Below are 26,181 nucleotides of genomic sequence, written 5' to 3'. Positions count from 1 at the left end.
TATTACACATTTGCCTTGCTGCTTGAGCACTGCCAAAGTTTTTTTCAGGACTTTCAATAAATCCCTAGGGTGTGTTATAAAAAACTTCTATATGAGCCCATTAGTAATTTCCAGAAAATGCCAAATGAGGGAGAACCCTAGGATTTCTTAAAATTAAAATACTGCACTGAGGATTGGATGAAATATTGTGAAAAACATTTGGAATATTATCAAGGACTGTATGATACAGACCACTTGATGATAAAGACTACTGACATCTTTTTTTTTTCCTATGAAAAAGCATTTCCTATTTTCATGTAATAATTGTATATAATATGTAAATTTGGTCCTTTATTGTGTGTTTAGAAGTGGCTGTGTAGTCTCCATCACCAGCAGGACTCCAGCAGGTCCTTATCTTCCATAAACAAAAACATTTAGCTCATACCTGAGGTATGGTTTAGAAATTGAGACATATTTCCCTGTAAAGTTTATTTTTTCCATGAGTTAGCTACAGCTGCCTCATTATCTCCTGTTTCGATAACCTTTTTTACCTCTTTACTCTGTCTCCAATCCAGAGGATTTTTTGAATATAACCTATTGAGACCCTTTCCTCAGATTCAGAAACAGCTGCTTCAGAAATTAGTAATTGTCACAATTCTTACTGAGAAGGTTTTGGGCATCAGAAAAAGGCTGTTCCACTCATTGTTGTCATGCAAACCATAGCATATTGCAATTAAAAGCTTCCTCACTGTGGAAAAGAAAAACTTCTCTCCTGTGTAAAATACTGTGTGTGCAGCAGGTAGGCTAACAAGGAAAATTAGGCATATTAGGAATTTTGCCCACTTTAGTTGAAACTGGGCGAAGAAAATTTTGGATTGAATAGCAGATGATTTGTAAGATATAATTTCTTCTTTTGTTTAAGGAAAAATAAATCCCAGTTGCCCATCAGTTCCAGACTAGTCTCAGAAAAAGGTCTAAGGACTTTCATGTGTTCTGCAGTGAATTACATTTTTATGTTCAAATCGATTGGACATTAAGAAGGAAAAAAAACCCATTTGTCAGAAATGTCAGTTTCTATTTAAGAAAGCTTCATCACAGTTGTTACAATTCTATTACTTTCCTGCATGCCAAATCAATCATAAGAGCTTGAAAAAACCAATCAAACAGGCATTCTTAAGAGATTGTTCTTGTTTGAATTAGTCTCCAGGATCTTTCAAATGGCAAAGCCCACATTAGGATTTTCTAAATTTCTGTTCATGGGGCTCTCTTGTATTAGATTTAAGTAGGCTACATACAATAGCTTTTTATTTTTGTAAAATAGTATGGAGCCAGTGAGAGCCAGACAATATAATTAGTATTTCTTATTCTCTGGACTCTCCTAGTAAGGCTGTTATTAACTTTGATAACATCATGGAGAGTGACTCAGATACATTTCCAGATAATTCTCCATTGAAATTGGATGCATAATTTCTATTATAAAAAAGGCAGATAATTAATGGCTCTTTATTTAAAACATTCAAGCCTTATTAACTCTTTCAGATAACTTTACAGAAATAATAAAGTGAAACTGGAGTGTAGAACTCTAATTGCTGGATATCAATTATAAAATGATTAATTTTTCACTAAGATGCTAATTTGAGCTTTAAGAAGCAGCTTAAGTAGGAGGCAAGGTAGGAAATTTGACCAATATACTGGCAGAGAAGTGTGAAGATAGAAGGCAATGTCCCTTACAAAGAGAATTTGGCTAGGAAAGGGTTTCTTCCTTGAGAATGGGCAGATGGGTTTCTTCCTTGAGACAGATACAGTGCTCATCACTGAAAGCTCTGCTCTTTCAGACACTTGTCTGTCTCATGGCACTAACAGTTTGGTGTCTGCCAAAGCTCATCCATGTGGTGAAATTTAACCACATAAGGATGGCATTCAAGGACGATGGCACATGGCTCTTGTCCTCAGCTGGCTTCTGGAAAATGTGAATAATGGGGTTTGTGGCTTTAGGAAAAAAATTCTACCTTTTCCTAGGAATTAGATTTCCAAATCTGATGTATTTGGCTCTTTATCTACAGAGAATTTTCTGGAAAAGCCTAATGCTATTATTTCAAAAATTTAGCCTTATATTGAGGGATTCAATAAAGAGCATTGAAAGTTGTCTTTCAGTGTTCTTGTCTGACACAGAACTTGTGCCTAGGTCTAGAGACTCCCTGAGGTTCAGTGCAAAGTTTCCTAGATTAGAATTTAAGTGAGTTAGCTCAAATACTGAATGTGGTCTACCTATGAGATAGGTCTCCTTGATAAGTAAATTAAGCCCTCTGTATTGCAGTTCTGCTCAGGATGGTGAGCAGAAAGGTTAGATACCTATGTCAGAGCCATTAGGGACTTTAAACATAGCAACAGGCAGTCAAGGTTTAAACAAAAGACTTGGATCCCAAGAGTGCTGGCCATTTCTGAAAATGCAACCTCACACAGTTGTGGTAGAAAACGAGGTTGACAAAAGCAGCCTGAGGCTGTAGCACAGGAGATTGGCCCCACAAACCCACCAAAGGAGGGAAGCTATTATGAGAACTGTTGTCTCAGATCTTAAAGATAGGGATTAGCTACAACAGGTTGCTTCTCTGTTCAAAAATTTTGCTGAAAGATGAGAAAACTCATAATATTTTGTTTCTTTCTGTCACTGATGCTTCGTGCTTAGTGAACGTAGCTGCCTACAGTGAAATTACTCACATATCTGTAGATTGCTTTGTAAGGGGTCATCTTTCTGACTAAACTCCTCCTTTGAACACTAATGACCAAAGAATGTTGTTTTTCAACATGTTTCTGTTTTTTTTTTTTTATAGAGCCACAGAATCACTAAGGTTGGAAAAGACCCCTGTGGCCGGGTACAACCATTAACCCAACACTACTCTGTTTATTGTTAAACCATATCCCCAGCTGTCACATCCACACATCTTCTGGCCATTTCCAGGGCTGGTGATTCCATGAGTTCCCTGGGCAGCCTGTTTGAATGCTTGACCACAGTGAGGAATTTTTTCCTAATATTCAATCCTAACCTCTGCTGGAGCAACTTGAGGCCTTGTCTTTTCACTTGTTACCTGGGACAAGAGTCCAGCCCTGACCTTGCTACAACCTCCTCTCAAGTGGTTGTAGAGAGCAATAAGGTTCCCCTTGGACCTCCTTTTCTCCAGGCTGAACACCCACAGCTTCCTCAGCCACTCACCATAAGATTTATGCTCCAGAGCCTTCACCAGCTCCATTGCCCTTCTCTGGATTTGCTCCAGCCCCTCAATGTCCTTCTTGCAGAGAGGGGCCCAAAACTGAGCACAGCCCTTGGGGTCTGGCCTCAGCAGTGCTGAGCACAGTGGGACAGTCACTGCCCTGCTCCTGCTGGCCACACTATTGCTGATACAAGCCAGGGTGCCATTGGCCTTCTTGGCCACCTGGGCACAGCTGGCTCATGTTCAGCTGCTGTCAACCCTGAGGTTCTTTTCCTCTGGGCAGCTTTCAGCCAGTCAAGATGATCTGTTTCATTGCCTTCCCTGTACCAAGGTCAGGCTGATGGGCCTCTAGTTCCCTGGCTCCTCCTTCTGAGCCATCTTGTAGATGGGTGTCCCATTTGCTAAATTCCAGAAAATTTGCTCTCATTTAGCCAGGGCTGCTGGTTAATCATGGAAGGTAGCCTGATGAGCCCTTCCACCAGCTCCCTCAGCACCTTTGGGTGGATCCCATCTGTCCCCATGAGCTTGTGTGGGTCTAAGTGGTGAAGCAGGTTGTTGACCCATCATCCCTTTGGATTTTGGATTATGGGGACTTCATTGTGCTTCCACTCCCTGTTTCTAGCTCTTGGGTACCCCAAGAACACCTGGTTCTACTGAAGCAAAGAGGACATTGTGTACATCAGCCATTTTCTCATCCCTTGTCGCTATGTTTCCCTCTGCATCCAGTAAAGGCTAAAGAGTCTCCTTAGCCCTCCTTGTGTTTCTGATTCATAGGAAAAATTTTTTGTCTTTTTTGGCAGCAGACAAAGTTCTAGCTGAGCTTTGGCCCTTCTATTATTTTCCCTTCATAGCATCACAATATCCTTGAAATCCTTCCAAGTTCCTGCCCCTTCTTCCAAATTTGATACAAATGAATATTCCAACAAAAGAAGAGACCAAATTTGCTACATCAACTATAATGCAAAGTCACTTCTTTAGGTCAGGCAGAAGTATCCTTCTTATAGCCAAGGAAAACAACTGCCTCTGTCTAGCCTTTATGGATGTTGTATTTTCTTGTTTGAGGTCCTTTCTAATAAGTATATATGTACCACTTCCTCTTCCTTTGTTGGTAAGCCTGTGTAAGTGTTTCTTTTAGAGCAGAGCCAGCTCTTCAGGATCTATAAAGAGGCATATTTTAAAAAGGCATATATTAGCTGATCAAAGTTCTGAAAGGATTTTTGTTGATCTGAGAGACAAATTGGTTGGAGATGGCCAAAAATTACTTGTGTGTTACTGTAAATGATTTATGAACCCCGGGTTTTCATGGCATGTTAAAAATTCATATGAACATTAGATTTAAATTTTAATTATCTGAAGTAGCTGAAGCACTTCTTCAGGCTTGTAATTGGGCAGATATATAGCATTATACACAGCAGGGGAGACTTGGGACTTGTGTCCAGATCATCAGATGTATTTTGTAGCCTACTCTCATTGATGAAGTCTAAATTGGGTACTTGAATAACTTGGTATCTCCCTTTAATCATCCAAATACAGAATATGTTAATAATTTATGTTTACTCTTATCCTGATTTTGCTAAATTTCTTTAGACATATTTGGATTAGTAGACAGTAATAACTCACTTAACTAGCACTTCTGGTGAAGCACTACTAAATGTGAGTGGTGATAGGGAAATCTGACCCTGCACCTGCTCTTTACTATCTTTCTGGTCTTGGAAAAATTATACAGTTACTTTGCACTTCATTTTCTTTTTTATTCAAATGACATACCTTTGTTGGAGCTATATTCCTCTTACTTGACCAGAGTAATCTGAGCACATTATTGAAGCACACTAAACATGTGCTCTGTTTTAAATGCTGAATTGGCTTTATAGCGGACAGTATGAGGGACCACTGGAAGGCAGATCATCCCACCTGTTTAAGATTGTGACAAACTGCTTTGTGCAGCTGCCTGTCTCTCTCTCTCTGCTATCCATGTGGGAGTATGGACTGTTAGGTAGGTGAATACACCTGGTCAGACAGGGAGTTTTAGGTACCTAGTTACCAGAGATTAATCCATCAGAGACATCTTTTTTTCTTTTTTTTCTTTTTTTTTTTTTCTTTTTTTTAATTGAGAACTCAAACAGGGTCCTATGAGATTCTATTTTTTGTACAATAGCAAAATATTGGCAAGGAAATTGCTAAGGAAAGATTCTGCTAGTATTCTCTTAATATTGACAATGGAAGTAAACAGAGAGATCCAAGCATCATTTAAAACTTTAACAAAGATGGCAAATAAAGTGTGTTTTTCATGTGTGCTTATGGGATTTAACTTACTAAAATAACTTCTCTGAGATTCCTGGAATAAGAAAGCTAATAAACTGAAAAGCTTTGCTAAAAGGAGTAGCTCTTTAAGCCTTTGGTTTGAGAATTTGTGTGAACTGGAGGAAAACTCAAAAGAGTTATATTGTCTTAATTATACTTAAATTTGAAGTCCTAGGAATGCAGTCTTCTAATATAGAAGTGTTATAGCTTTGAAAAAACTGAGATAAAAGAAAATTATACTATTTACAAATAAAGCTTTCTTGCATAAAAGAGATAAAGCAGTAGCTGATATGGGTAATGTAAATGTTTATATTTTAAATGTTCTCTGCCAGACTTCATACAAAATATCAAATATTCAAAGATATTTAAGCTAATTGTTTATCTTACTTCAGAGGGTAAAGAATTACTCCTTACTGTAGAAGTGAGCACGACAGTCACAAGTATGCATTTAAGTAGAAAGGAATGTGCCCAGTTCTGTAAAATAAATTTCTAGTTCTTGGCTTGATGATCATTTAAGGCATCTCTTGCTAAGAAGGGGCTGCTTGTGTAATAGGAGGCTGCAGGTAAATGTAGGTGCCAGATATTGCACCTTAGTTCTCAGAGAAGATACTGTGGTTGTCCCAGGACTGGCAATTCTCCTCTTGGATGATGATCTTGTGGTTTTTGATGTCTCCTTCTTCATGGAGCCTTGTTATCTCTGAAAGGAAAGGTAACCAGCTGTGAGCCTGTGCCCTTACATCTCCTTTGAGGAAACAAGGGCAGTCAGTGAAGCAGCAGAACACTGGCATGCACTGACCAACCTTTCTGGCAGCAAGAATCAGCCTGCTAGATGTAGCTCCCTTTATGAAGACATAATATAGGTTAGAATGTTGATTAGAAGGGCCTCACTGTAGGTGTGAATCTTGTCCCTGTCTCTCCTTATCTTTCTATGTGCCAGTGGCAGCCTTGGACTAGGAATGTACACTCTGCTCTCTGGAGACCAGGGATCTCCTATCATGAGAATGGTCACTAAGAATGGAGAATGTTACATGAAGAACATGCCTGCCACTGACCAACAAGTGGCTTGTGTTTCAGACCAACAATTTTTCTCCCATTGAGGCAAAGTCTTTCAAAACTTGTCACCTCTCCTCCTCAGAGTAGACAAACAGATAATTTCTGAAATATATATTTTTTTTCCTTTAGAGCCCTGAAAATTCTCAGTAGTAAAAGTAATAATAATAAACTTGTGGGGCTTGTGGGGTTTGAGGTATAACACAGAAATAGGTTTCCTTTTCCCTGTGTACAGTCACTTCAGAAATACCTGCTGCCTGAACTGGGACCAGCCAGCCAGTCCTTTTTGAGAAAGACCTGTGCAGAACAGAATGTAAAGTTTGCATCAGCCTTGAGTGATCCTTTGATCTTGGTAGCTGTATGTCCTGAATTCTCACCAGCAGGAGCTCTGAAAGGGTTTGTTTATATGATCTTCATCAGAACACGAGATCTTCCTCCATCACCCTTCTCACAAGACTCCTGAATAAGGTCATCAGTACTCATGGAAAGGTTTCAGAGTCTTGAGGTTATGTTTAAAAGGTGTGACACAGCCTAGCTTTCTGCCATAATGCAGAATTCAGCTCCTGCATCCTGGGGTAGTGGGCCTTTAGGGCTGAGGTGTTCACTCAGCTGATCTCCAAGCTCAGATACGAGGTTGAAATGTGAGAGCTGGGCTAAAGAGACCAGGCAGAATCATGGGATTACTGGCTGATCTGGACCTCTTATACTACTCATATGCTTGAAGAGTGATTCAGATGCTTAGATGATGAGTATGGGTTGAGAGTCTGTGTAGAACAGGAAAATACAGTTAAATGAACAAATGAGACACATGTACAAAGCCAAAACATTTCACTTGTAACAATACCAAACAGAAACTAGGGAAAATATCATGACTCTTGGAGAAGAGCACTGAAAATTTCTGATAAATGTTTGTTTCTATTATTAAAATATGATATACAAATAGATAAAATATAAACCGAACTGTGGAGTAATACGAGTAAGACAAGAACTACTAATATTGCAGAATAGTATTAAACTCCAACAAATCATATGTTGCCAAAAATATTTTATGTTCATGTCTATATAGTACCAAGGAAAGCCAGTCACATTTCTGCTTGGTCTGATTGTAAGTATTTATCAAAGCAGAACAAGAATCTCAAGGGGCACTTCACATTAGTAGCAAGTACAAATTTGGGAACAGAGTGTGGTCTTGTGATTCTTACTCTGAATCAACCAAAAAGAACACTTTTATTTTTTTAAGTAAAACACATAAATCCTAACATCCCTATATTTTACCATCTGATCTGCTTTCTGAACTCCAGTCTAAATAGATCTCATATTAACCTAAGGAATCTCTAGATATTCACTCAAATGAAGACAGTAAGGCTCAGTTCAGTGGTCTAGGTCTACATTTCAGTGCCATGTGTGATAACCCAAGGAATCCTGCCAGGCTTCCACACTTCTGCAGAAAAGTACAGGTTTTGTACAGTTCCTTCGTTGTATTTTCTGGTCTTGGGGATATTTCAGATGCACAGTCCCCTCTCTGTAGCCATCTAAGCTGAGATATCTTCATCTGTGAGGAAATACTTGTAACTTAGGTTACATAAATAAACATACTTTAAAACAGATGGCTCAGCAGCATCCATTTGTCTGATTTAGTGGGAATTGTATTGAATGTTGTCCAAATGCAGATATGTGGTTAGCAAGCTCTAAAATCTTTACTTTGGATGCAGAACTAGTGCACAGCTATATGACAAGTGTGATTGCCAGTGGTTAAACTGCTAGAAGCCAAACAGCTTGCTGTGTAAGCATATCCAGGGAAAGTAAAGAAGTTTCCTGCTCCCTGTCCCTCTGAATGCAGTAATATTCAGAATTCTGGCCCTTACCAGACGTTTCCCTTCAGGTCTTGGTTGCAATTCTTGTCAAAATACAGAGATGCCAACCTAAAGTCAACTCATGCTCAAGAACATTTTACACAGCTTTTCTGTTTGAAGGTTTTGGGAGTACTGCATTTCAACCACATCTTTTTTCACCTTCTGCCAGGTGCTTTTCCTGCCCCTGGTCATTCTCTTGAGGCCTAAATGCTCCAAGTAAGACCAATGGAGGAACATGTTCATTTCTCCCTGCTGGCGACAACAGTATGCTTCCAAAGGAGAAATCTGAATGTTCTTGGAAAGTAAGCTCTATGGGTAAGTGTAAAACAGCTAACCATTCCAAAGTCTGCTAAAGTTCTGTTCTGTGTTTTGGGTGTTCTTCCTGGTGTTAGGATCCTTCAGAGGCACAAGAAAAGTGAACCTACAGATTTAGTGAACTAAAGAAGGTTTATTTTCAAGATGAGAAATGAAATTCAGAAAGACAGTCTGTTATAAAAAGTGAAAAAAAAGCTTTGTCAACTATTAAGTAAAAGCTGCTGTTAAAGACCTAGCTGGAAATTACAGGCAGCTCCCTTCAAAGTGGAAATAGTTCCGTAATAAACAACCAGGATAGCAACTCAGTGCCCCTGTGAGTGCAGTGAATCCCCCTGCTCAGCCTGGGTCTTCTTGGGAAGTGAAGCTGAGGGAGCTAATGCCTGAAACAAGGATGAGAAACTTCCAAGAGAGTCAGTGTTCTTTTGTGCCTGGAACTGCAATGGACTGCACCAGCAGTTCATTAGTCTAGTCAGGATTTTCCCCAAGATTTTTCTCCTTTCTGGAGAAGGAAAAGGAAAGTTATTAAAAAGTTTTAGATATGGAAAGAGAGTAAGATTCCCAGGACCTAATAATTGACTTAATTCCTATCCAGAGCATAGCCTAGGGGTGCTTTCACCACACCTGCAAACCGGCAATTCTGTGGCCTGGGGAGGGGGCACATGGATTTAGGAGAATAGATTGTGGGTAGTACATCATATTCAGTCTTTTCTTCATCCCCACAAAGCCAAACTGTGAAGACTTGCTGATCTTTTGATCAGATATCTGTCACAGCACTGGCTGGAGACCCCCTTTTATGAACAACTTATTATCTGAAGTTAGAAATGGCCTTTGAGAAAGCTCTTTGAGGTGTGGTCTCCAGAATGCCACATTATTGTTCTTCAGCACCCACTTCCACTTGCTTTCTGAATGTGAGTTTCCTCTTGCTCATAGGAGAGTGCAGAAAGATAGATTCTGGAATGAAGTGGTTGAGGTGGAAGCTTCTGGTGAGACTATGGTAAACATGGATAGAGATTTGTTCATCCCATCCCCCTGTGTGGAGACCCATAACTATAATAGGAGCTCTTCCCAGATCTTAAGAAGCTCCTACTTATTATTGAGTTAATTGTTATGAGGTTAAGAGAAAGGCACATTTTTTACTAAGTCTGTTCTTCTGGACTGAGAGGACTCTGCAACTCTTCATCACATGTTCTTTGCTTGGGTTTATTTTTAGTAATGTTCTCTTCATTTTTTGGTTTTTTGGTTTTTTTCCAAATATCTTTTCATAAAAGTAAATTAAACTAAAATAGAAGGGAGAGAAAATCAGTTTGCAATGAGGCATAAGACACTTCACTTTGTTACTGTAGTGCAAAAATGGGCAAAGGCAAAGGTCCTGGAATATAACAGATCTATGAGCCATCTCTAAGAAGTGCTTTCAAAATAATTCCTTTCCATCAATCTATTTTTAAACACAAAAGAATAGAAGGAACATTTTCAGCATTTCACTGGATTGAGTATGCAAGAGGAATACCATGGGAATAAGTTTAGAAACACTGAGAGCTCAAATTCAGACTCTTTGATGTTAACAGCTTTTCTAGCCAAGACAGAATATTTTTCTCTACTTAGGACAGAAATTCTCACTGTTACACATAGGCAGCTAAAGTGAGAATTTTCCTAGTTCTGATGCAGGTTAGACAAGAAGGTCTTACTGGAGCACATCTCATGTGTTTTCTGCTTCTTAGGGATCAGAAGAATTAAATTAGCCTAATCTCCCTGCCACCTCCTCTTCCCCCCATGAAATGGGCTGAGGGACAAGAAAGCAGAGCTCTGTGCTTTGGGTCAAGATGAGCACTTTGGGCTGTTTGGTCCTGAGAGTTATAGGATTGGGTCTGCATGGGAATAATAGGAGCCTCAGGCACTATGGAGAAAAGTCAGAGGACTCTACAGCCCTAGAAAAACAATTTCAGCTTGGAGCTTAGTGTACCAGAGAGCTGACCCCCGTAGCTCAGGTACCTAGTTCAGCAAAAGAATATTTAAAAGTCCTATTCTAAGCTCATTTTCCAGCTGAAGAAAGGAAAAGATAAGAAAGATGCACATGGTCCTACTGTGATGGATCTTGGTCTGCTGTGACTCTGAGGAGACTGTGGACATGCCATCCTTCAGTACTGCCCATGTGGCTGGATGACACACAGGCACTGCCTATTAATGCTGTGTGACCCATCCATGGAGGGACTGATGAGATGCTCACTTACTGTATTTCTTTCTGTCTGGTACAATAGAAAGTGGCTTTAGCAACATTTGAAAACATTTTTTGATGGTTTTGTTTTTACAGCGTTTGTGTTTCTTGTTGAATACACCAAAATCACATGAGAACTGAATCACATTCACCCATTTCCAAACTGTGTGTGACAATCTGCACAGTATGAGAAATTATTAGCAGTTGTATCTTTCAAGCTCAGTAACTCAGGCATCAGAAGAGCCAAGCTTTTTCAAATTCTGACTAGATTTGTAATGCACCTGGTAAATGTCTACCCTTTCAGAAACACAATTTCACTTCTGCTGAAATAAGCATTAACAATACTAATGCAGGTCAAGTAGTTTATTGTTGGTATGAGCAGCACCATAAGTAACCCATAATGAATGTAAAATTAATAACAAGCAGTTGTCATTGTATGATTTAAGATTCTTTAAACAAAAGAGAAGGCAGTAAGAAAATCAAAGAAAAAGGTTCCTGAAAAGACAAAGGAAAGCAATGTTACAGCTGAGTTGCTATTTTCACTTTTGCTGTGACACTGGTGGGAGAGCAACTGTGGAGGTGAGTGGAGCCTCAGATAAAGGCTTGGAAAAGTTCTAGAACATGTTGAGAACAAAGAAGCCCTGAAGCTCTGCAAGAACACTTTTGACTTAAAGACCTGTATCTGAAGGAAGAGTACTGCCTCCAGTTTCCCACATCTCCTGGGACAGCTGGGCAAAAGCCTGGTAAGACCCTGTGCACTGAGTCACATTTGTCACCACACACAAATCGTTTCTCTGAACAATGTGCACCACACTGTTCTAGTCTGTTTTGAGCTGTTTCTAAACTGAATAACTAAAGCAGTCTGGGACAGGGTCAGTGTCTAGAAAACTAAAATAAACTCTGGTTTATTCATGGACTTCATTTGTGGTTTTGGACAAGTAATTTGATCTTCTGTGACAGAATGATTGTTATTAACTTAATAGAGGAAGCAAAGTCTATGATTTCTGAAGAGATGTAGAAGCATTAGGACCCTGTAGCTTCCTTGACCCAGGAATGGACAAGAATCTCTCTTGTGCAAGTACTATTCACTTTCTGTTTTCCCCCTTTTACCTTTACTTATCTCTAAAGCTGGATTTCAGGTCATACTGGAGACAGTCAGTGAATTGAATTTTTATTATATGCTTCAGTTGAGATCAAAATGTCAAAACACTATAGAAAAGAAATCTTTATTTTTAGCCACTGAGAGGAAATGCATATACTTGAAAAGTCTGTCCTTGTGAAATGTCTGCAGCACTTTTGCAGAGGCAAGAAATGCAAGAACTAAGTGCTTTGCCCTGAAAAGACACTTCCATTGAATAATAATTAGTCCTTGTGAGGTAAATAAACTCAACCCTCTTTCTCTGCATGCCAAATAAGTTCTTCGTGACTTCAGGATGCTGGGATGCAGCTCAGGGTCCAACAGTATGCCACCTTAACCTCTATAGTTTGTTCCTGTCAGCAATCTTGAAACACTTGTGTTCCTCTATCTCCAGCTTACTTAAGTGCAAAATTATGTCGTATTGTCCTGTTCTGCATTGTAATTTTATTAGCAAATTCTTTGTCCCTTTGCTACCACAAAAACCGCGATGACTTCTGCTGCTGAAAACTGACATTACAAAACAAGAAGGAGGAAGGGCTATATCAAAATGAAGCCCAACAAAGTAATTGTATCAGAACAAGGTGTTCCCAATCTGATTTGTAAGGACAACAGTCTGTGTTCATATTTCTTCCAAAATTTTGACTTAAATAAGCTAAAATATGTATGAATTACAATTACAATGTACAGATTTTATCTACCCCTACTGTCACTTGGCAGCATTTCCAGATGATAAATTTGGTCCATCTATAGGTCTGGGATTTGGTGTTCTACTTGCTGGAGAATGGTCTGTGGAATTTCTTGGGCAAGATAAGATGTAGTAAAAATGACAGTACTGGCACATGAAGGGGCCCTGCAATTTTATGTTGATTTTTATAATTGCATTTTATAATAATTATTTGTCAACTAATTTTTCTGCAATATCACTACATTTGTATCTCACTTTAGTCTCTGATAGTGAAACAAGAAAGGAATTCCCCTTTTTCGTGGTCAGTTCTGCTTGCTTTACCTCTTGCAACAACCATCCTGAAATCACAAAGAAATAACAAAGACTCTTTCTCTGAGGTGAACAGGAGTTGTCCTTTAAAGCTTGGTTCTACTTAAGTATTAAATAATAGTGCTTAGCACTTGTGCAACTTAATGCCTTATAATCTTCAAAGCACTTTACAAATCTTAACTAGTTAATCTCCACAGCAGCTCTGTGTGGTAGGCTGTGAAGGTCACACATTAAAAATCTCCCATGATACAAGCTTGACTGCATAGTCTTATGGGAAAAAATACCTGCACAGTTATGCTCCTGAAGGCATGAGTGTTTAATTTTGCTGGACTGTAATATGGCTTACTTTCAGCAAATTTGTTTTGCTGTCTTATCCCACTCAAAGTAAATCCATTATACCCTGCAGCCTGGCTCAGCACACAGTATTATCAAAATTTTGAGGATACATTTTTATTGTTAAAATTCCTGGAAGCAAATGAGAAGCAGAGGATATGAATTTTATTTAAGAAATCAAGTTTCTATTGCCAGTGATTGAAAAGACCATATATGGGAAAGGGTCAGAAAGTCCCTAAAGACTGAAGCACTCAGGACAGTAACTGCCATTTTTAGCAACTTCTTTTGAAAATTTGACTTTTGTGATATTGAGATTGCCAGGCAAACAAAATATTGTTTTACTCAATTTCACTGGGAAGCTTAAACCTTTAGAGACCCCATTTCGTTTGGGAAATAGCATGGTTTTTCTAGCTTGAATTTTTTCTGGATTTTATGTTCCAGAAAAACAAAAAAATCAAATAGTTGCTGCTAAAGAACATTGTTTCTTTAGCCTTTTCAGGTCTAAAATTTCCCACAAAGTGAAGCTACTGCTATTAGTTCACTGTAGTACTATCACAAACACCACTGCTTCCATCTGTTGTTAGTTCTGGTGGAAAACTTTTTAAAACAATATTAGAGTTTGACAGTAACATTATAATTCTATGTGAAGACCAAATTCACCAACCAAGGGTGTAAATCATAAGCTCATGACTACCTCTCAAGCATCTGCATAGAACATAAGCATAGAAAATAAGCCTCTCAAAGGTTTATTCTTTGTACTACTTATTGTAGAGGGGAAACAAAGTCTTTGACAAGGACTTCTTCCAATGGAAGCAGACAGAAAGTAGAATTTTTGTCACAAGTTAAAAAAAAAATCATCAGTTTTCCAGAATGTCTACTGAGACACTGCAGCCTTATTTATAAATACAGCATGATCCTTCCCCTCCAAGGCACCAGACAACTAAATGCCTGCTTTTGCTTTCAAGTACAACTGTCTCTTTGTAAAGCTTGTAATTTGAGAGCTGATCCTTTGTAATAAGGAAGCTCTATGATATCATGAAGACTGACTTCAATTCCTTATTTCCCTACTGCTTCAACTAGGAAACTTTTATTTCTTCTGGTTTCCTTCTCTTTCCCCCCCCCGCCACTTTGTGTTTTTTTCCTTTTTCTTTTATTTTCTTTTTTTTTCTTTTTTCCCTCACCTTTGGAGAAAAATCACAAATAACCTTTGAAGGAATAATTAGCATTTGCTGTAACTCTATGGTAAAAACCTTTACCTGACTGACTGCAAAAGGTTATCTAAGGTTGTCAGACAGACCAGGGAGAGACCAGGGAGAGACCAAGATGATAGGGATGAGCACAAAAGAGATGCTAGAAAGTAAAGGAATAAATGAATGGGAATGCAAGAGGCAACATAATTAGCCAGTCTTACATGCTTGCCACTACATAATTTCAGATGTTCCAAATGGAGCCTGGTATTCTGCAGACAGACTCATAATTAAGTACAGGGTTGCAATGCACAGGCACAAGAGGTCTGAATTAAGGTTTCATGGGCAGCCTTCTGGCTTTCCCAATGTTTGGTCACTTAATTTAATGACCTAAATCCTTTTTAATATAGAAAAAGAAAGATTTTAATGAGGCCTTTTAATTGTTCAGGGAGGAGGGGTTGCTACAGACTGCAGTTTATTATGTAATTGTAGATGCATAGTACTCCAAAGGAAAAGGTATTCTCTTTTCATTCTGCCTAAATTTGTATGATGAGATCATGATGAGACCTTAATAAATGTGGGGGCTGGGTTAAGCTTAATAAAACCCTAATAAAAATAAGTTGCTTTTTTTTCCTGAAGTGTGTTAAGCTACAGGACTAACATCTATTTTAAATGCATCAGAAGCAGGAAGTCTGGAGAGACTCTATAGGACTGATACATAATTGCAGTTTTAGGAACATCCAGGAAAGATTAGTTGGTAAGGGAAAAGGCTGTGTGAATTCCCCACAGTTTTATGAGTCTACAATAGAATCTTTTTCTAAGAAAGTTGAATTTGAGGCAGATCTTTCAAACAAAAGAGCTTTTAAAATAAGTAAATGTTTATGTCAACAAATATCATAAGGTGGTATTTACACTTGAAGAATTTTACCTGAAGGAAGAATGAGACATATGTGGCATCATCTTCCAAAAAAGGTATCTGAAAGAGTCTGGGAATGGCAGACCCTGATTTGTCTGCACCAATTTAGCTGACTCTACATTACAGAATTAAATTAGCAGAATCTACATGAAGTATGGCATAACAGGGAGAAGTCAACGCAATGATTGCAAAGGACATCAATGTCTTGCAAATTAGTCAAAGCTCTTTGAAGGTGTTAAGAAGGTTAGTTATTATCTAGCTGTTGAATTCCTTCATAATGGAGACCAAGGGTTTCATCATTACTCCATGACTTTGGTACATTTAATAGAACATTAGGTTTAAGTGTTTTCACTATGCTTATTCTCATCTTGTTCTAATAATCTTCCCCTGAATCTTTTTGTTCAGGTAGGATTGTCAAAGTAAAGGGAATGCATGTTCTTGAGTAATTTTGTCATTCCTGAAAATCCCATCAATACACAGGCGTGTTCCTCATAATCCTGTCTTCAGGTACCTTAAAACTGATTTGAGCAAAAGACTGCCTGTAACAGGAAATAGTTCAATACATTCTGTACTTTGTGCAATGTTGTGCTGAGTTCCCTGCCTGTCATACTGGCTGGTGCTGTTTCATTGCATTCTTCTTTATCTGTAATCTCTTATACATAATTTATAAGTTTTTGGGACGTGAGTATCTCTTTAGTTCGTGTTTACAGTGCTAATTGTATCGGGGTCCTGGTTCATGGCTGGGTTTTTTCGTACTTGTGCAATGAAGACTTGTAAGTATATGAAAGTATAGAAACAATCTGCCATTTTTAGACTGCTTTAATAGGAATGAGTGCGGGAGTAGGGGAAAAAATTATTCCCTCTCAAGAGCCACGGGATGGGACCTAGTCACAAAGGCTGGCTTTGCGCTTAACCTTTAAATGAGCAAGGGCTAATCTTCCTTGGCCGCTTTTGCCATCAGCAGTCAGCGCTCCCATCACCCTCGGTTTGGAGGAGCTCGGGGACCCTGCTGCCCCCCCAGCAACTCCCCGCCTTCCCTGACGGGGCATCCCACCGCCACCACCATCTCCATCAGCACCACCCTCCTCGCAGAAGCCGCCCAAGGGACGAGACGAGACCGCAAGGAGAAGAGTTAACAGGGAACTGATAACCCGGCCCCTTTTTTGTCTTTGCCCGCCTCCTCCCGCTTGCGGGGAAGTGAGGGATCAGGACGCGCCGAGCGGGGGTGGCCCCGGCGGAGAGGTGCGGGGAGGGCTCCCCTCCGCGCCGCTCCGCCGGGGGCCCCGCGGCTCGGCTCGGCCCGGCCCGGCCCGGCCCGGCCCGGTGCGCACGGCCGAGCGCCGCCCCCGCCGCCGGGGATGGAGCCGCCGCCGCGCCGCGGGAGCAGGTGAGCACGGCGGGCAGCGCGGGAGGTGGGCACGGGGATGCGAGGGCAGCCCGGGCTGGCCCCGCGAGCGAGAGAAAACCTAGCGGTGGGGAAGGCGTAAAAACCCCACCCCAACCTCACCCTAGCCAAGGGAAAAAAAAAAAAAAGCGTCGCGTACATTTCTGCAGATTGAGACGATCGTCTTAAAAACGCTGCCTGCAGAGCCGGGAGTCGCCCCTCTGGCGCAGACCCAGTCCGAGAGGGAAGGATTTGGAGATTTAAGTAATTTTTTTTACACACGTGCCGTGTCCCCGCTCCCCCCGTGTCACATTTTAGTTGAACGGAGCCGCGGGTTGCCGAGCTGGGAGCTAGCGTGGATGCTGGAGCTGAATTTGGGGTAGCACTTGGGGAGGGGAGTTTTTACGAAATGGGGGGAATTTACCACAGCAATAGTAAGTTTCTCCGTGGTCGCCTGATTAGTTAAAAATTAAGTACGCTCTGTGTGTTGGCAGACAGTCCTAAGCAATGACCTGGAGCAATCCTTAGCCGTAATACTTCGTGATTATTTTCTTCTTTTCCTAGAGGATTCTAAATACTGAGGTATTGCCTCCACACAGAGCTCTCAGCATTGCAGAGTGTTCACTGCTTAATGAATGTTTGTAAAGGGATTTTCATTCCTGCTGAGCATCAGTGGGAGCAGCCAGAGCTCAGGAGTCAGCTCACCCGTGCCTTTTCTTTTGCAAAGAATTTCTGGCAGAATTCGGCAGCCCTGCTGTGTTGACGTAGTGCACAGGATGACATTCCTTGCTCATATAGCTGCTCAGGTGAAGCGTGCTGCTGGAGTTTCTGATTTTTGTGCATGAAACTCGAGAAAGAGATAAAAACATTCAGCAGCCTATCCATGAGCAACACTGGTCCTTTCAGGACTTTTTCCTGCCCCTTGCTGGACCCCAGAGGGTTGGCTTCATTTTAGTAGCTTGTTTTCAGTCTAGTACATAAATATATTTATTTCAGTAATATATGCTATTTATAGACCATGTCTTTGAACAGAGTTTGAAATCAGCCCTGCATCAAGGGATAAACACTTCCCATGCAAACTCTCAGATTTGCAGGAATTCTGCCATCTGTTCTGGATGGATGAACTGGAATATGGTACAGTAGAAACAGTGGAAGGCTCAGTCTTGAAAAATATAATTTGCAAATTCCTGCTTTTAGTTATTAGCAATAGGCTACCTGAGGTCAATAAGATGATTTATTAGCATAAAGTTCAGCAGATGTCTGCATGTTTGCAGTACCAGGATCTACATGGGCCAGTTCATAGGTCGTAGTAGTGACAGAATACTCCTGTGTGACAGAAAACCATGGCTTGAGGGCCACATCTCTTAAATTTATGAAGATTAAAATAGATTGGAAAACTATTCCAGACCTCTATATGCTTATGAAATAATTTTTAAATAGAAATGAAGAGTAAAAACACTGGTACTTAAAAAAATTTGTATTTACCTTCATAAATGGACATAGGAGTATCAACTGAATGACTGGGAGAAAAAGAGTCTAACTGTTGAAAAATATTTGATGAATACTTGTGTCATAGCCAGGCTTTATGTAACTGACTTAAACTCATGTGACACAGAATCCTGGCTGATTTCTTTTTCATCAGAAAAGTTGAGGCAGAGCACAGTTGGACAAAAGGCACTGTATAACTTGGTTTGTGTTTTGCTGTTGAAAAGTATTCCATTTTGAAGAAAGCTTTACATTCATAGCAACATATAATAATTTCAGAGAAGTTAATTACTTACAGCCCAAATTTCTTCTAAGCTAGTATTTCTTTTGGTGCTCCAAATATTGATGTTTGTAGGTATCATTTTTTTCCCCAATACAATAATTTCCTGATTTTAAGAAAAAAAATAAATTACACCTAAAAAGGCCACAGGATTAAAATATTTTCCAAATAGAGAACTTCAGTAGTGTTTATGTGAAATTTCAGCTCTCCCAGGGAGCCTTTCCTTTCCATGCTGAGGAGGAAAAATTACATTTTTCAAAGCCTTTCTCATCTTTAAAATGGAGGGCTTAGAAATAACAAGTTATGTAAAAAGGTATCGCTCACAATATAATGCATTTAAAATGAAATAATCTTTGAGTGAAGGTCTGGTGATTTATGACAACAAGGGATCTTTTCTAGGGATTTTGACTGCAGCACCACTAGGCCTTCACGCTGCTCAGTCTGCTAAAGTTACCCCTGGAAGAAGCTGTCAGTGACAGTCACCTCACAGAGGGTTACACCTCAACCTCTCAGTAACAGCAGAGTGCAGTTCTTCTGTGGCTGGGTCTAAATCCGACCCCTGACAGGATTACTGGTGGATCTTCAGGAGCCTTTGTCAGCTGCATTAACACCCAGTCACTGTTAGAGAGTACTGAAGACACTTTGGAGCATGAGCCTCTAAGACAAATGAGACACCTTTTCTTTTTAGAGAAATAAATATAAATACATGGCTTCCTATAACTAAAACTTACAAAAAAAAAAAAAAATCAGTCAGATTTTTTAGTTTTGTAGGATAAAAAAATGTCAGACTGACTTTGATTTCATTTAAGTGGTCATCTACTGAGGTAACTGTACCTAGTACTGTCCACCACAAGATCTGTTCTTTTTAAACTGTATTTGGTAAGTATGCTGAATACTGAATACATCTGTATATTAATATTGTAAGATTGGAAATTATATGTTGAGTTGTAATAAACATGATAATCAAGAATAGTTTATAAAATGTATCAAGAGAAACCACTTTGTAGTTCTGTAATTACTGTAATTGATTCTACAACATTTTATATCTAATTTTGAGATCAAAGGTAACCATTGGCTGCTCCCAGTTTAGATCATACTTGATAATGTGTTACTTATCTTTCTGTCTCTGAGATTTCAGCAGAAGATATGTTTTCAAGTAATTTAATGTCTTAAGTCAGTTTGTAAATCATTTAAAATGGGGAGGTTTTGTGTATTACAGCAAGTACTATGTAAGCACCAAAGTGATGAGCTCTATGACTGAAAAAACAAGGAGAATTATACCACATAAATTAAAACTAATCCAACTGAAAATAGTACTCTAAATGCAAACCCAGAGTGTGAGGAAACAGAAGAAATTAAAAAAACTGTAATTTGAGAACTGTAGAATGACATTCAGGAATAGAATATTCCTGTGGTTATCCCTTGGCCTAAAGAATCAAGACATATGGAGAGGATACTTAGAATGACAGCAGTACTTGTAAAAGACCACCTTGACTGATTCATCAGGGGAGATGGAAAGTACTAAATATTTAATGCTTGCTTAACTGCTGGAAAATGAGAAGACATGATAATTGCATACAAATGTTTGAGACATACAGTGACCAAGGAGAAAAGATAGCTGCATTTAAAGCTTATGCTTAGATTGGCATGGTCAGGGGCTTTGAGATAGTGATGCAGGGTACAGAGTATTTCCTGACAGGTGCTTAACTGACTTAGATTTTTAAAACCCCGTTGGTAGAGACTCCATGTCCTACCCAGTCCATGGTCATTTCCAGTGCTTTTCTGTTCATCTCATTTTGTTTTGAGTGTCCTACCCATTGTCCCATCCCTTGTTGTAGCTTAAGCTACTGTCTTTTTACTACCTTTCAGTTTTGGCAAACAGGTATTTCGCTCCACTTTGCAACAGCCCTTCTTGTTATGAGATGGTCCTCTCTCATTCTGGGCCAACACTTTGAAACAAACTTCTTTCCCCAGGATTTATGTGATTTCTGATCTCCTAGATATATATACAGTGTCTCATAATTGTTCTCTCCTATTTTATTCTTGCTTGAAGTTGAACATAATGCTCAACCTGATATGCCAGGAGTGCTGAATCTAGGAGAAGGAAAATTTTATGTAACTTGCCTGTGCACTGATCCAGTTTTGTTTTTTTTCTTTTCTTATTTTTTGGCAACAGTATATTGCTAAAACCACCATAACAACATAGCGTGTATGGTGTTAAATCTGTGAAATGTTATATGGCCCAGATCCTCTTCTGCAGAGCTGCTGCCAGGCATCCCATCCTGCTTCCTTCAGTCTTTGTGCAGTGGGTTATTCTTACCAAAAAGTAATGCTTTTCTCTGTCTGTTTTGATCTGTTTAAACATTTGAATTCTGATACCGTTATCCAGTTCATTTGGACCCTGATGATTTGGTCTGTCTGCAAGTATCATACAAAGAAATTATTGAGGAGTGTCCAAAGCATATTTCTGGACAGGTTTGCTCAGGGTATCCTTCCAGCATGATAGTGAATTTTGGTAACTACACTCTAAATATCCTCTTCAAAATGGTATCAACTGTACCATTCTACTGTAATTTCTAGAATCTTAAATGACCGTCCCTAATTTTTTTTTACTGGAATGTGATGAGAATAGGGATTGTACATGTTGCCCTCAGTTTCTCAAATTCAATTTCTTGTGGCTCTGAGCCTGTCTAACCCAAGACCAGTGCAATCAGTTCCCTATGTACTGTTTATTAGGCTAGTTTAGAAAACTCTGAAATTAAAAGCCCCTACCTATTCTCTCCCTAAGTTCTTATCCCTTTGTCACTGATGCATTGACACCTGGTGCCAATTGATATGAAAAGTGAAGAAGAAAAACCTAAACACTTTGCTCTTCTTAGTGCTACTTATTATTAGACTTTCCTTCCTGCTTAGTAGGCTAAATTTTTCCTAGTCCCCACTTCTCTGATGCCTGCACAGAGTTTTTCTGAGCAGGATCTGAAAACCCACATCAGTGCACATCCAGCATCACGGGTTTTTGACTGTGTGGGAATTCAGTAGGAAGGGACTCAGTGCTGGGGGGTGGTTTGTGAGTTTTGATGTGACAGTAAAGATCAACAGACACGTAAAGGGACTGAGAAGCTTCTGCATGAGTTTGCTCCACTTCTCAGGGTTTTTTAATGGCCAAGGGTCCATGTTTGTGCACTTTGATTTAGCAGAATGTTACCTATCTACAGAATGCAGTTTATGTACTTAGTGAAAATAAATCTGTTTACAGTGCAACGTTTCAGGTACATAGACTATGACCCTAATGCAAAACAGCAAGGGGAATATTAAATGATTAACTGATCCAAGAATGTGCAGTGAATAGTACTAGGTTTTGTCTGAACTGGAAAACACAGCTAACAAAATGAATGTGACAGTGAATGGCTGTCATTTTGAGTTACTAGAGCTTGAACTATAAACTTATTTTGTCCAAGATCTTGTAGGAACAGTCTCAGCCCTTCTAATGTTTTGCTGAGACAAAGTTCTATGTATTTTAGTAAGAAAAAATACAATGATGGTGACTTCATTTCAATCAACGAAATTACTTTAAAATGCTCATTTCACAGTTAGTGTTTCAGCTAACAATGGTTCCTGTCAAATGTGTCCCAGCTCTTTATTTTTTGTTTCAGGATTTCCAAAACTTTACTGGAGGAAGGGTTTTGAATCAGGATTTCAGCTCAAAAAGGTTTTAGTAATGCTGCATGGAGCTCCCCTTGCTCTGATTTCAGGCTGTGCATTTTCATGGGATTATAATGGTTCATGCATGGATGAAATTAATTACTGGAGCTGTTAGCCTTATGTAAGCAAATCATCCTCTATTGTATCCTCTTACTAAACTTTCATTGCAGCTAGTTTAACTGTTCATGACAGCATTCCTATCATTTAGTTTCATTACCATTGTTTACTAATATAGCTGCTTTGCTTAATGATTGGTATCTGGAAGCAACTTGCCCTGTTGGCATAGAACAGTTTGTTGTCTGCATTATTGAAACGAGAAGTCACTGTCAGTCAGAATGGAAGTTACTGCTATTGAATATATAAATTCAGTTGAAGGGTGAGCAAAGGTCTGATAAAGAAATCAAGTTTGTTTTTCAGAAGGGCTGTGATGTTGTTTTGCTGTTGGAGATAAACTGGATTTTTGTCTTTGCATGGAAAAAATACTGTGGTTTATAGTCCACTAGGGCTGTACACTTCACTTTCCATGCCTACCTGTATTTGAATGAAAAGACTGAAAAATTTTGGAAGTAAACTGGAAACATTTCTCACTGAATAGGTGATTCTCGCTATTCTAGAGATGAAGGATGAAGCACAAATTGGTCTGTCCCACCTTTGGCTTAGGTATTAGTAACAGCTGCAAGTGCATGTGTTATTGCTGGAGAACAGGGTATTGAGGATGTAGACCTAGCCCTTGTGGTTTATCCTGTTCCATTTAAGCGATTAATTAGGTTATTGCATGTGTAATCAAGATTTATGTTGCTGTGGCAGCAAAGAGAGACACAACTGTGCTGAATTTCCTAGATCTTTGAAGCAGTTCTTACCCAAAATGTTATTGAGAATTCCCATCAGCATGTGAAAATGAGTGCATTTAAGAGGGGCCCTTGTTAACAGGCTGAAATCTTGCCCTGAATTGAGTGAGTCCATGCTGCTCATCAAAGGGTTAGAGAAAATAAGCAGTTGCAAGAGAGAAGGAGAGGAAGGCCTGTGGCACAAATTAATCAAGAGCAATTGATTTCAAGATAAATCGGAGCAATACATTAAAATTACAGTTCCAAGAGGCCATTGACAAAAGCTTTGTGAGGTATACTGGGTACTGTGCTTGGCCTGGATAGAAAGGCAAGCAGGAGCTGTACCAGAGCCAGGGAAGACTTCACAGTATTGTACAGCATTGTATCAAGTTAAATAGTTGTGCTGATATAGCACATGCTAAAGGAGACAGAGGAAGTTGTAATAAATGAAAAGAACATGGAAGATGAAAATTGTAGGTGACTGGGAAGAGATAACTTGAGGTAGGTGGGGAGGTCTGCAAGTGGTTCAGAACTGCAGGTGATTGTGAAGAGCTTTTGGCAGACTGTGGTAGAGGCAGTGGTTTTGGATGGAACACTACCTCCTGTGCTTCAGTTTCAGGACACCCCAGGCATCTGGGAGCCAGCAAATATTTTGTCCAGTTGAGGATGAGGTATTTAATACCATTAGTCAACACTATAAATCAAAAGCTTTCAAAACCAACAACAAAAATTCAAACACATCCCCCCTCCCAAAAAAAACCCCAAAAAATCCAAACATGATTTTTTTAAAAGTGTTGGAAATCGGGGTTATTAATTTTGGTTGTTTTCATTTCAAGGTCACTTGCTGAAATGTATTTCTTACTTCAGCAGCAATAAAAAATATCCAAGCAACATGACTTTTATTAAAGCAGTATCCTTGAAAAGTTAATTATCTAAAAGGTTGCAGAATGTTAATGGAATGGGAAGAAATTAGATTACCTTAGAGCCAGAGAACACTTAGTGAGATATATAGCTATGAAAATATAGATCGTGTTTGTACAATTCCTTTTACCTTCTTGGAAGGTGTAATGTTTTAGGAGATTTTTGGTTTTGTTTTGGTTTGGTTTTTGGTTGGTTGGTTTTGGGTTTTTCTTTAACAAAGAGGGAAAAGAGCAGTGTAGGTAAAAGTCAATGGACTACAACCTATTTACTTCCAAACAATTTTTTAATGTACCACAGTGATGGACTGGTGATCCATTTCCCTGCAAATTCAGCAGAATTGAAAATAAAGTTTTCATCCAGTTTCCTCATTTGATAGACCAGCTGCAACAAGGGCCTGTTGTAGTCTCATGAACAAATCACCAGGAGGATGCCCAGGAAGCACTGAAGGGGAAGAGAATCCTGCTCTTCAGTTTTTATCCAAGCTGCTTGTTTGCAGTTGGTGGGTGTTTGTTGAGCTGCATTCACATCTCGGGGACTTGGCAAGACTTGCTGCAGAGTGACTGAACAGCTCAGAGTGACTGAACAGCTCCGTGCCAATTTACTGCACACTCCCATCTCTGCTCCAAGCCTCTGCATCAGCCCTTTAGCAGGGGCATAAGGACGAGAGAAGAAGAATTGAGCATGGGAAAAGTGTCCATAATTACCACCTTCTGCTTCTTTTCTCTGGTCTTATCAGACAGCTTCTGGGAAGCTTCAATGAGAGCTGGAGCAGATGCTGAAGCAGTGGGATTTCTGGGCAGATTTTCATTACCTACTTCGCAAAACAGACTTTCCAATTATCCAGGAGGTTAAATCCAGAAGTTGTATGAAATGAACGTTTTCTACAATTCAAGTCCAGCAGAGGCACTGACTGTTACTTTCAAAGCAAAGAAGTTGTTTTTGTTTAGAAAGAGAAATAGGGACATTGAATTTGGCTGGTGGAGTTACATGGGTCTAAGTTTCTGTGTTTTTTTGGTGACAGTATACTTGTGTGAAAATGGTACAGCCGTGGGTCTGGGCAGACTCCTCAGGTTCCTTGTGTTTTATAAACATTGAAATGAAGAGGTTAATTGCTGGGACATTTCCTGCCGTGCTGTAAAGTAAAACCTGATACTATTATGGATCTTGACTGGAAAGTCAAATTTGCAAGTTTGATTTCATCATGTGCCTTAATTGTTTGCCAAATATAAACAATCAGCAGGAATGGAAATTGTTACAAAATGGTGCATTAAATAATTTTTCTTTTTAGTATACTACCATTACTCTATTATAACAAAATTACTTTCTTGACAATGTTTATTAAGAATATCTACAAATAATAACCTCTAATGGTGTGTTGTAAGACGTGGAAGTCTCCAGCACGTCCTGTGTAGCTGAAGACTTAGTACCAGTTCCAGTGAACAAGTTCTTCCTGTCCATTAAGAAAGAACTTAATGGTCTTGGATTCAATAGGAAATGAAGCCAGATCTCAGTCTGCGTTGGAATTCAATGCAGACATTTTAGGAAAATATTGAAAAAAAGACAGTGTTGGGAATTCAGTATGAATGGTTGGAAACATTCTGCCTTTTCAGTTCTTTTTAAGAACAGCAAAGGTTGAACCAGGAGCTTCAAGTGGAAAGATAAAAGAAAGCACTTGGATACACTGAGACACATAGTAACTAAACACGAAGTGTAAATTAGAGCAAGGAGCTTATCAGGCAACAAAATAAAAGAAATGATTGTTAGTCTTTGGAATTGCTACTTATAAATAGAGGACTGCTAGGCAGTTGAACAACCAAACAGAGTATGTTTTGAGGCAGAGAAAAAAGACAGCTGGAGACATGAAACACCTAATTGATTTTATTTAAGGGTCAAATAAAAACACAGGATTGGGCTGTTCACTCTAAGGAATACTTACTTGAAATTACTGCAGCTAACCCATTCTATATGACAACATAACTTGAAATGGATTCTTAGAAAAGTTTGAGTAACTTCTGGCAATGTAATATAATTTCAGGTCTATATTGCTTCTTTTGTTAAGTCTGTTACAGCTTTTCGCTTTTTAATTAAACTGAAA

General features: G+C 39.3%; 1 protein-coding gene across 2 annotated transcripts in view; it reads left to right on the top strand.

The window, feature by feature from the left end:
* Nucleotides 1-26,181, top strand: part of TRMT9B (tRNA methyltransferase 9B (putative)) — a 113,819-nt gene that overhangs the window by 77,944 nt on the left and 9,694 nt on the right. The window contains exon 3 of one of the 2 annotated variants that reach the window (XM_050973871.1): nucleotides 8,562-8,707. In XM_050973871.1, coding sequence (XP_050829828.1) covers nucleotides 8,682-8,707 — 26 coding nt within the window. In that variant the 5' untranslated portion in view covers nucleotides 8,562-8,681. Of the gene's footprint in view, nucleotides 1-8,561; nucleotides 8,708-16,817; nucleotides 16,875-26,181 lie in introns of those variants that run through there. The other variant, XM_030239013.2, reaches the window with a different exon arrangement.

This window comes from Serinus canaria, chromosome 4, assembly GCF_022539315.1.
Source record: "Serinus canaria isolate serCan28SL12 chromosome 4, serCan2020, whole genome shotgun sequence".
Taxonomy (NCBI): Eukaryota; Metazoa; Chordata; class Aves; order Passeriformes; family Fringillidae; genus Serinus; species Serinus canaria.
Note: the sequence above shows the minus strand (reverse complement) of the source record. Positions and strands in the feature narration are given on the sequence as shown.